The sequence below is a fragment of the Pseudorasbora parva genome, chromosome 7, assembly GCF_024679245.1.
Source record: "Pseudorasbora parva isolate DD20220531a chromosome 7, ASM2467924v1, whole genome shotgun sequence".
NCBI classification, from domain to species: Eukaryota; Metazoa; Chordata; class Actinopteri; order Cypriniformes; family Gobionidae; genus Pseudorasbora; species Pseudorasbora parva.
In genome coordinates this window covers 46278704-46291491 of record NC_090178.1, presented here as the reverse complement: position 1 = coordinate 46291491, position 12788 = coordinate 46278704, and the positions used below count along the sequence as shown (strand labels likewise).

At 40.2% G+C, this 12788-nt stretch overlaps 1 protein-coding gene across 1 annotated transcript in view; it reads right to left on the bottom strand.

Moving 5' to 3' along the window:
* The window catches only part of limd1a (LIM domains containing 1a), a 79750-nt gene that overhangs the window by 49034 nt on the left and 17928 nt on the right, over positions 1–12788 (bottom strand). Inside the window, exon 2 of the mRNA XM_067449361.1 lies at positions 12309–12410. Within this exon, the coding sequence (XP_067305462.1) occupies positions 12309–12410 (102 nt within the window). The remainder of the gene's footprint in view (positions 1–12308; positions 12411–12788) is intronic.

Genomic DNA, 12788 nt, shown 5'->3' with positions numbered 1-12788 from the left:
AGGATCGACTCCACCGAAGAACTTGACTATTGCAATGCGCTACTGGCTGGACTTCCATCATGTGCAATCAAACCGCTGCAAATGATCCAGAATGCCGCGGCACGTCTTGTCTTCAATGAGCCCAAATGGGCTCATGTCACACCTCTATTCATCTCTCTGCATTGGCTACCACTCGCTGCCCGGATCAAATTCAAAGCCCTGACTCTTGCTAATGGATCTTCCACAAGCTCAGCACCCGCATACTTCGACTCACTCCTACGAGTCTACACACCCACCAGAAGCCTTCGCTCAGCTAATGAGCGAAGGCTTGTGGTACCATCACAGAGAGGCATGAAATCCCTCTCCAGGACATTTTCTTTCACTGTTCCTGGTTGGTGGAACGATCTTCCGTCCTCCATACGCACAACAGAATCACTCGCTTCATTCAAAAGACTCATCTCATCTCATGAGAAAAGGGTTAATATTAACAGTACTATTCTAAACCAAAAGTGCAGTCATTGCCTACAGGCTACCATATTTTCTGTTTAACTTTTATTAGACGATTTTATTAGACGAAAGAAAACTGCATTTTTACACTGAGCACATTCTCTGCAGTCTGAGCACGATGCGTGAAAACACTGCAAGCTCACTCTCACTCGTATCCAAGGTAAAATCATTAACACCATCCCCACTTACAGTACTTGTTTTATTGGACTAAATACATTACAATCAGCTAAAGCGAATACCCAGATTACTTTTCTGAACAAGAGCACTCCCAAGTCCGTGTTACCGTTCGCGTGAATCACACACAAAATACCGGCAGTTCAATATATATATGCACTATATTACAGCTCTTAAAGGGGCCACATATATTCCAGCTCTTAAAGGGGCAATGATCATGTGTGTTTAGCGGCATCACTCGGCAACAGCTGTTTTTGTGAACTTCCCCTCAGTAAAATTAGGGATCGGCAACAGCTAGGTAGAAACGCTGATAGCCACTTATCAAGTCGTCGCAAAATTTTACTAATTTGTAATTGGTCACACTAAAAATGTGCAGTTTAAATAAGGGGATTTTAAGGCTTTGTGTTGGGGAAAATAGTTTAAGAGTAGGGCAGGGCGATATGGCCCAAAAAAAAAAATCCCCGATTTTTTCACCAAAAATTCGATTTACGATTTAAAACTATTTTTTTCCCCCTCCTACTTAAAATCAATCTGCAGATGACAAAGAAATTGTTCAAAACAAGTTTTAACTTTATTTTGTTTAGGTAAAATTAAATATTTGCAGCTTGGTAGAAGTGCCTACCTGGGGTGCAAAACTTTCAGCATGTGAATAACCCCCGACTATTCCACAGTATAAATGGGCACCATATCTTTTGCAATATACAGTATACATATCAAAGGTTTATGAATTGATATGCAGATAAAATTAACTTTTATTAACAACAGTAATGTGCAAAAAAAGTATAGGGAAAATTTAAATGTAGCCTAATGCTCTTATTAAATATAGATTAGCATTGTTCTTCAATAGTCTCACACTGAACTGATCGACAGCTTCAGTGATTATTAAAGGAGCTCTTAACTTTACTGTAATTTAGTCACAATTTGAAGAAAAGTTTAGTTTTTCCTGAGACTGTGACTTCGTACTTTTCTCCATACATTAGGGAGTGGAAATCGCTAATAAATCATTAAGTGCTCTTCTGCTGGTTATAGTGGTGGGCATTTCATATCTTTTTTTAAATAAAAATGCTACAAAATGGATTACACATTTTAAAAAAATAAACTAAAAAAAACATTCGACTATTTCTTTCACAAGACCCCTTTAAACTTTTAGTTTTACAAACCATCACATTAAAAATAACATTACAGTCGGATATCTAGAGCTTTGAAGTGCTGGAAATAAGTGTGAAGCTCTTGAAAACCATTGGAAAGTGCTTGAATTTCAATCTCAAAAGGTTGTACGAATCCTGAGATAAATAATGACAACAACAACAACATTAAATCCATGTGGTTTTACTACAGTACAATCGTGGTAAATATTGGTGTTTTGTGACTGAAACCCCTGACATTCGCTCAGCTCTGTTTGATCTGATATCTGTGGTTTATAACAGAATTCTGCGCCGAATAGATCACAGTAGTGATGATGGTATTAATTCTGTGGTGAATTTAAACGGTCTCTCACAGGATAACCAGCGCTGTGTATCGTGTCTGTCACGAGATCTGCCCGTGTGTGAGCTCGCGCTGCGTTCGTGTCAGCGCAGCTTTAAATGAGTATAGCGCCTAGCGCGGTTCCGTTCAGATTTCAAACACACGTATTGTTAATTGTTCTGTGAAAAACTGAACCAATTACGAATGACACTGTATGTTGTTAGACGCGATCCTTGTTGTTTGTGTACCTCTGTGGCAAACGCGCGCGGGGAGGGCTGAGCCATTACGGGAGCCCAGAGGGGAGCGTCGGCGGATTTGAAAGAGAAAACCGATTTTCATTCACAAAAATCGTCGTAAACTAAAAACTCGAATTAATCCATAAAATCGATTTATCGCCCAGCAACTTTGTATTATTTCTGCCCCTGTTTTGATCTAAAGTAAATGGAGTTGAGGAGTCGGGAACGGAGTCGACTCCAAAAAACCTGAAATCGAACATCCCTAAAAGATAAGTTTTGGTCAGTAACTTTTATTGCATCATTGTACATTATCATGAGGAGAGTCTCTGCATGAAAGACCCACAACTGGCAGATCAACGTGCTCTTTCTGAGACGGTAGGGAATTAAATTAAATTGAGTGTGGAGGATTTTAACTGTGACAAGATGATTGAAGGGGCAGTTTAAACTGTGAAAGAAGGATGAACGCAACAAAGTGACAGAACGGTCCGTTAAAGACCAAATTATGAGAAAATAGTACGTCTCAAAGCCTGCATACACTCAAAAGTCTAATTTTTCTTCACAAAAACAGTACATAATTTTAGGGCATATATAAGTAGACAAATTGGGACATTGGGTGAGGTTATCTTTCTCCAGGGAGGCGAGAATAAAAATACAGAAACTTTTCTCTCTCTCTCTCACACACACACACACACACACACACACACACACACACACACACACACACACACACACACACACACACACACAGACACACACAGACGGTGGACTCGAAAACCAACAAGATCGCAGATCCCAAAGCCATAAGCCACAATTAAAACATCTAACTGTAAAAAACTCAGATGTCTTTAAGTGTGAGTTATTGTAAACATGGTAGTTAACATGTTCTGACAACTAGTATACACTGAACATTATCTAGATTGTGTTTAACAATAGCAGCTAATAAATAAGGACTTTTGAGAATTGATAGGAATGTGAGGGCAGATTTATGACTCCCTTAACGGAGGTAAAAATTATTCTCCAGTTTAGCTTCAGCTAAATACTATAGAGACTAAACTTCAGGATTTCTAATAGACAACAATGTCTCTTTCTAAAAGATATGTGAAAATGAGGATGATGATTTACTGAGAGTGAAGCATGTGGATTATTTTGTACCTCTAGAGTTTTAGCTACAGGACGTGCATCTCAATGTTCACCAAATGTGAGCAAATCAGATTCATTATTTGTAATTCAGTTATCCATTTCTTTTATTTGATCTGTACAGCACTGTGTGCGCTTTAAGCAAATTACCTCTATAAGGACATTGTGTGAAACATTCCCTCCAAATTCAATACAAATGAAAACTTTACATAGACACAAGTGGACCTTGTGTTTTTAAGATAAGTTGAGTTAAAACAGTTAGAAATAAATGATCCAGGTGCTGTTTCTTTCTATTGCGTTCTGTGGAGCACAAAAGAGGACATTTAGAAAAATGTATCTTTTTTGGTCCGTAAAATGAACCTCAATGGGGTCCAATGTTGTTTGGACCTTAATGTTTGAGCTTTCTGCAGAGTAAATAAAGTCAACCAGGATTGGAATGATATAAGGTTGAGCTTTGGGTGAACTATCCCTTTAAGATCAAATAGTCGACTACTACAAAAATAGCTTAGGTCTAAATCTAGCAGCATTTGTGTGCCGATAGCATTGATTTGCTATTTTTTGTTATCTAATGCAATGACAACTTTTTGAGGCCAATATTTATAAATACGTTGGAGGATACAGGATTACCAAGCCATCCAATTTCAGTAGAAAAAGCTCTGTACAGCACTTAAATGTCAGGGAATCCCTGGTGGGTCTGACACTGCAAGCATTTGCACTGGGTCATGAACAAAGCTGCCCTCCTAACAGCTCCAGAACAATGAGCAGTCTGTCCTTACACACAAACCACTGCTAAACATCAGGACTTCACCAAGAACCCACAAAACAAGCCAAATTGGGTTCAAGAAAGCAAGTCTTGATTGTTCACAGGAGATAAAAGTATTTAAGAGTGGTAAAACGGAGTCTGTTGAACAGAGTCAGCAACTCTCGCTCTCTCTCGCTCAAATTCTCAAAACTGGTGATTTAATAAGAAAAATTAAAATCGATTCCTTTGTGTGTATTTTAATATAATTTTAAACCATTCAAGCAGATGATGATCCACTCGCCGTTTTCTGTGCAGCTCACACACCTAAAGCACGCACAGAGAAAAGAATATTTTAAACCATTCAGGCACAAGAGGACTCAGACACGGTTTTATGTATTGCTCACACAACCAAAAACCACCGAGCACAGAAAGCCACCTCTCATACTGAATAGTGCAACTAAACGGAGCCGGGCTCCAGACTGCGTCTGAGGCCCCATCCACACGAAGCCAGAGCTTTCCAAATCCGATCTTTTTTTCCCCTCGTTTCAAAAAATATAAGCGTCCAGACGAGATCACTGAAACCGACTAAAAACGATGTAGTTTGCATGCCAGGCCAGTGTGTGGCGATGTAATTCTGCCACAGAAATACACTAAAAACGGAGGAGAAGAGTTGTGGCTAGAAGGGGTATAGCAGTGGTCGGAGGTGAGGCAAAATCTCACGATAAAATAACAATAAATACATTTGCTACTTAACAGATGTGTTTTATTAATGCCTACACCTATGCCAACCCTAAACATACCCTTACAACAATGCAGATACGTTAATTAAATGACGCGATATTGATGTGTGCATGCCCAGTGCCTGTAGTTGTATCCCGTAACTTTCACCGTGCTGGACGTAGTGTGATGACATCACCGTTTCAGAAAATATACGGATTCGCTGTACACGCGAAAACGGAAGATTGTCGTTTTAGATTTATCCACTTTTGGACCCGGGTTCAAAAAATATCGGATTCATGCTTCTAATACGCCGGATCCGTGTGGACGAAACGCTGATACATCAAAAAATGTATATGTATACAGCTAAACGCGTCTCCGTGTGGACGGGGCCTAAATGTTTGAGTACACACGAAACCACTGATACCAACTCAAAACGATGTAGTATACACACCAGACCAGTAAGCAGTATTTCTGCCACAGAAATACACTAAAAACGGAGAGGACAACTTCGAGCATGCACGAGATGTGATAACATCACCATTTCACAGAATATGGTTTGGCTGTACACACGAAAACAAGGATGTGGGTTTCAGATTTATCCACTCCGGGACCCACCCAGATTCAAAAATTAGCGATTTTAGGTTACCAAAAAGCCAGATCCATGTGGACAAAATGCCAAAACGATACATTTTATGTATACAGCTAAACGCGTCTCTGTGTGGACAGAGCTTTATCCTGCGTTCACACCGCACGCGAATGACGCTAATAAATCGCTCTATTCGCGCGAAGTTGGACGCGTGAACATTTTGAATCCATTCGCATCATTCGCGCGTGGAATTCGCTTCATTCGCGTGTGACATTCACTACACAACAGACGCGAATTCACGTCATGGGAGGGGGTTCTGCCAGGCAGCGGCAGTCGGCAGAAGGACTAGCCAAGTTAAGGCTGCTCTCACCGGGGTTGATGAGCGCTGAGCTCCGGTGATCGCCTGGGTCTCACACCTCCGAAAACACCAGATCAAATTTTCAAATAGGAGCTTTCTTAATAAATAAATCACATATTTGAGCTATAAACAATTACATTCTCCCCTGAAAAACTATTAAAACTACATTTTGTGACACAATACAGTAGTATTTTAAAATTACTCTGGCCTCGGGGTTTCCCCTATCGGTTTCCCATCCGGCACTTCAACACGTGACAGCAGTAAGCAGGCGCCTCATTGGTTAACGCGGCGCGAATATCCGCCAAAGTTCAAATTTTTCAACTTGAGCGATTCGCGTGATTCAAAACGCTCAATTCGCGTGATCCTTGCCGCCTCATTTGCGCGAATCGCGCCGCAGAATGCCTATTCGCGTCTCTGCATTGACTTAACATGTAAATCACTCGCGTGTGAACGCAGCATTAGAATAAATGTGATTGATATCCATTTTTTTTTACCTTATTGGAATCAAACTTAGGAGTTGATAAGAATCTGAATTGTTAAAATTCAAACAATACCCAACCATAGTAAATAAAGACATACAAAGACTCGGATCTACATGGGGGAAATATGATTCTTCAATGAGCATGTTTTACATAAAAACATCAGTTAATTTAATGCTTAATTCAATGTGTTACTTGCCATTTCCTTGTAATTATGTGATATGTACTAAAATTTTCTAAATATGAAATTAGTTTCAAAGTAGATCCTACACCCATTTTTTTTCCATAGTACTTTAAGAGCATGTAGACCCTGGCACTAGTTGGTGTCACTTCCTGTACAACATTTCTGAGGTCTGTGAAGTATGTCCAAAAAGACGACAGAAATCAAAGAATTTCTTCTCGGCCTGTTGAGATTTTAAGTATTATGGGGGCTTAGCAATGTTTTTCTTCTCACTTTGCCTTATAAGGGCCGTTTGTGTAGTCTATGATGCTTGGCGGACCCGTCTGATCTAAACACAGCATGAGTTCTGCTAGAGGATATTACTGAGAGATCAGTGTGAGCTGAGGATTGATCCAACTGAATATCCAGCATTAAAATCTGAACTGTTATTCTAATACGGAAAAAATTATATAAAGTTACACCACAAAACTAGAACACACAGAAGACATTACACTGTAGAAGAAATCAGTCTGTCTGATGGCTATAGTGAACATAAATTACAGCAGAATGTATTTTCAATTTGGTGTCTATATAAATTGTTTTTTATCATTATCATTTTATCATGCTGTGACAGTTTTTTCCACTCAATGCAACCCAGTGCGACTTACAGCAAGGCACAATTCACGACGACACTCGCGGGCAGATTAGATTTGCTGCCGATAGGGTGCGTCTAGATTTCTAGGCTAGCACCAGTGGGTAAATTAAAATTTGCATTTTTCCAGCCACACAATTACTCTAATCTGCCGTTTTGCTTTGGAATTCTCTATTTTAACCTTAATTACAACACTAATTGTAATATAAATAATAAAATATTAGAAGAAAAATATTTTAAGTGGTCATTAAGGGACCATAATTATTGCAATTCTTTTGGTACTAATAGTATTTAGTGCCAAAAGATTGCATCAAAAAATTCAATAAATGTTATTAAACTAAAATATAGAACACTTATTTGATTGAAAAATAGTTAAGGTGTATGATAACATTTGACCACCAATGAGTATGTGTGATCAATTACTAAGCAATACCTGAGGGCTAAATACAAGGAAAAACATCTCCATAATAAAATGATTATGTAAATATGGTTGACGTAACAATCCATGCACTCCATGGTGTACTGTTTACACACAAAAAAAAAAAAATCGCTGCAAATACTTGTATAGAGAAGCTGTTGTCTGTCTACTTAAGCCATTCAAATGTATTGCCACAGCGCTGGTTTGTTTGGAAGAGCGCTCCATGATCCACGTGACTGCGCATGACGCAACTCTGTTTTTCAACGGCTCTGGCTTTAACTGTTATGTTCACACTTGTAGTTCGGTTAGTTTAGTTCATTTGGTCCGGACCAAAAAACAAACACAAAACATATAGTCCTGGTCGGCTTACGTTCACACTGGCATTTTTAACAGCGACCCTAAAGTTACCGAACCAAAGGCACAGGGGGACGGTCACACCTGATTGGTCGGCTTATATGACGTAGGAGATTGCTTACCGAACATTCAAAACAATGCTGTGTGCTGATTAAACAGCATCATTTTATGCGTGTACATATGGCATTATTTTTACCCGCTGAGAACTCATGAAGAGCTCATAAAATGTTCAAAACATTAAAAACAGCACTAGGATTTCCTCCGTTGTGCAGAAAAGAGACGGCCGTCTCTTATGCAAAAGAGACGGCAGTAATGTCATCTGTACTGGATAATAATGGGCAACACAGGTCCTTTGATGAGAAGAACCAGGTCTGCTTTTTGTGCGTTTTTTCTAGCATTTTCGAAACATGCTCTTCAGACCAAATATTGATGATGCACTTTACCTCCTCATTGCTCTACGTTTGCCCTCTAACGTTAAAGTTACTCATTTTGGATACACGATGGCGTGCTGTCAAATCAGCTGACTATGCGTCACATCTTATGACATTACGTCCTGTTTTTGGTCCGTTTACATGTCTTTGGTCCGTGTTGCGTTCCTATATCAATCGATCCGCACCAGAGTTTGTTTGGAAGCGGACCGAGACCCGTCTCTTTAGCGCTCTCCGTCCGCTTGTTTGGTGCGCACCAGGGTTCGAATGGCAGCGTTCAGTTATGTTCAAATGAACTGCACTAACAGAGCAATCGCACCAGAGTTCGTTTTAATCGAACCAAACATGACAAGTGTGAACAAGCGCTATTTGTTGTTTCAATTTCGTACTAAAACATTTTAAAAAATGCAGGTATAAAAAAGCAGGTGTGGCAATTTGGTGTGAGATTTACTTGAGCAGAGTGAGAGCGTGAGACAGAGCCTGAAAGCTTCAACACGAGTGACACGAAGAGGAAAGGAGGGCAGGTAAAGTAATGGGAAATGCAGCTGAACGAATACATTGCGTGTTTTAAATAGCGTTAAAAAAATGAATAACAAAACACAATATGTGGCGGCCGGTGTTGATTCTGTGGTGCACTAGAACAAATTAGTCTATAGCCCTATGCGGATGGTAATTGTTTCTGATGTGGACATCCATTTCTCATGAGGCCATTTCTCATTTCAAATGTTTATGTGTTTTCTTCTCTTTCTCTTTTAAGAGGTGATGAAAGATTATTCTTGTAAATACTTTCCAGCATTTCAGTATAAAAAGTGTAGGCTAGATCTTTATAATGCATCCAAATTACAGCAAAGCGCAACGGTACGGTGCTCCGCTGGGCTCAAAAAGGATATAAACAGTGAATTTTGAAGCAATCTCTTCTTGAAAACTCAGAGATGTGGATTTAGACGGCAGTTAAATCACCACACGACCTCGGTGTTTGTCAAAAAACAAAAGGTAATTCAGCCGGGGATTTTTACGCGGGTGGTGGGAGAAAAACACTGACATTCTGTATTCGGATGGTAAAATCACAGACTAGCCCCTGTAAATGATGAAAATACCTTACGACCCCACGAGAAACAACTACCGTCTGAATACACTGAACCAACATCTGTCGAGCTTAGTGGCACTGCCCTCGGATGAGCTCTGAATCTGAATAACACATCTGGATTAACGGCACAGACATTTGAAGCTAACTCCTGTTTTGATGCTTCTGAGGTATGTACATAGAGGGGTATTATGAACTTGCAATGTATTAGCCAAGCACTCGGGTCTTCGTTTACGTACTGCGCTCTGACCTAAGAGATCAAACACCTGTTTCTCTCATTCGCTCTCTGGCTCCAGCTGACATAACAGATCAGACATTCCTCCATCCGCTCATCTGAGCCGTCAGCCCACCTCACTCGCACGCTCCCCTGCATTCCTCTCCGGCAGGGTAACCGCTCTCCCCTGCGCAACTATGCGCTGCGCATTCTCACTATCTTTAGTCTCGTAATCCGTGTAAACAGGTGGAGGTACGCGGACATGTTTACTGTGCTCTTAACGAGACTCTGGACACACACAGAGAAGAAAAGGGCCGTTGCGGCGAGCGACACTGTGGGTCAAAGGCAGTCATGCAGAGGAGAAGCTCAGGAATGCTCATTTTCCTTCAAATAGCTCCCATTCCCAGGGGCCAGAGCAGAGCTAAATAAAGTGTGAGGAAACGAGACTGGATGAATGCGTGGAATGAAGGTTTATCTTATATTCTCCACAGAGCAGTTCTGTTTAGTTTACCTCGCTCAGACCCAACTCTGTTTCCTGTCAGACTATATGCTCTAAACACACTTACACACATCCATGCCTGAACCACAAGCTACAAACAAAAATCATTCACACAGCAGGGAAAAACTGAGCTGAAGCCTGACATCAAACACTGCCCACAACTACTGCTTCCTCAAGACTAAACATGACAGTCACTCAAACATATACAATCAGGTTGATTGGGACACTTTTCCCCAGTCATCTCAATGGTAAAAAAAATCGGCATATTTAATCTACGATAATATCGTAATTGTTCTTTTAAAGACGTGCGATCTGACATTATGGAGTACGTGTCCCTCAGTTTACAAAAACACTCCTAGAGCGCGCACACACACACTACAGGATGTAGTCTAGTAGGTCAGATTAGTGAGCGTAGGCATTTATAGTGCACGCTATTAAAATAAATGTATAATGCACCCAAATTCAATATTAATCACAAAGTACTGTTATATATACAGTACAGGCCAAAAGTTTGGACACATTACTATTTGTAATGTTTTACAAAGAAATTTTTTCTGCTCATCAAGCCTGCATTTATTTGATCAAAAATACAGAAAAAAAATTATATCCTGATATATTACAATTTAAAATATTTGGTTTTCAATTTATTATACTTTAAATTATCATTTATTTCTGTGATGCAAAGCTGAATTTTCAGGATCATTCCTCCAGTCTTCAGTGTCACTAGCCTAGAAATCTAGACGCACCCTAGCGGCAGCAAATCTAATCTGCCGCGAGTGTCGTCTAGCAACTCTCAATACCCTTCTGAGCTGTAAAAGCCAAACTCTGGTCGGGCCAATCACATCGTTTATAGAGTCGGTGGGCGGGGCCATAATGACGACGGCCGAGTTGCGTTTGCGTGCTTCTAGTAAACACAGAAACTGGCGAACGGCGGCGGTCTTTCGAATCAGCTTTGACCGCGACTCTGGAAGACTTGGAGTTAAGCTTTTCTCTGAGAAAAGAACAAAGAGCGGCACTGAAGTCATTCTTAAAAAGGGAAGATGTGTTCTGAGTTTTGCTGACCGGATACGGCGAAAGTTTAATCTGTCAACGAGCTCTGCTTCACCTTCGTTGCTCTGGTTGGTTGTAGCGCTATCCTATCGCGAGCAGAGGGAGTTTGAAAGACAACCGTTTATCCGCCCCTCGGATTGAGCTGTCAGTGGGGAGTTTCCAGACCAAACATCTTGATGTGGGTCAGGCTTGTCAGGCGACAGTGATATAAAAATATTAAGCAGCAGAACTGTTTGAAACTTTGAAAATTAATCCTCATATTAGAATGATTTCTGAAGGATCTGAAGGATTTCTGAGTGTGTATGTGTGGTTTCGGCTCAATATACCACATAGATAATTTTTATAGCATGTTCAAATTGCCACTTTTAGAGGGTGAGAAAAAAACTTGCCTTTTTGTGTCCCTTCAAATGCAAATGAGCTGTGTTTCCGCCCCCTTTCAAGAAGAGGGCGGGGCTTCAATAGCTTGTGTTAGCAGCTCCGATTACCTACATAATAATCAGTATTCAATTCATGCCAATGGCCCATAATATAACTGCATTTTTAGCAAGAACTCACACGTTAAACACATTTAACTAGCACAGATACAGATGGATCCCTCAAATCAAAGAATGTAAAGGTTATGATGACAGCCCCTAAACCTGCCAAGGAACCAATACAATAAACACACTCGGTAAAATTATCGTTATCGGTAAAATCCCAGAAATTATCAATATAATTTTTTGACAATATCACACACCCCTAGTCCCAGTCAACCTGAATTCATCCTACACTTATATACTAGAAACAAACATGGATGATTAAATTAGGGTAAATCTAGGTTTTAAAAGGATTCACTTTAACAGACTGTTTGAATTGTTTCACAGCAATTAATCAAATCTTACAAATCAGAGGCCTTTTCAAATAATTTCTCTTAGTGCTGTTATATAATGCGAGTTGCCCTCTGATTTGTTCATGAGTGATAATGTATTCCAGATGAAGGCAATGCATGTGAAATGTACATACACTGAGGATTTAACCAGAATGAGGGTGAGTGTGTGAGATGCAGTCGGTTTGTATGAGGTACTTACTGCAAGCGCTACAGGTGAAGCAGCTGTCGTGGTACAGGCTGCCCATGGCCTGACACGCCTGATTGGCTCCATACACAGCCTTGCTGCACTTCACACAACTGCCTGCAAAAGAGCAAGAAAACACACAAGGTCACACTTTCAATTTCATTCTATATTCCATGTCATTAAAGGTGCAATGTAGTATTTTTGGAGTAAAATATCAAAAAACCACTAGGCCAGTGTTATATATTTTGTTCAGTTGAGTACCTACAATAACCCAAATGTTTCCAACCATTTGTAAATTGTGAGAAAATTAAGGACCACAACGTTTCAACTGCAAAGGTCAGCTGTCTGTGACACTAAGCACAATGTTTGTTCTGACTGGACACATGCCTGATTTAACGACCCACTCAGTAACCAGCGCTTCAGACCGTGGAGGACTAGGTTTTCATGGGTTCACTTCGATCCCGAGACCATAGATATTTAAAGTCCCCCTGTGCT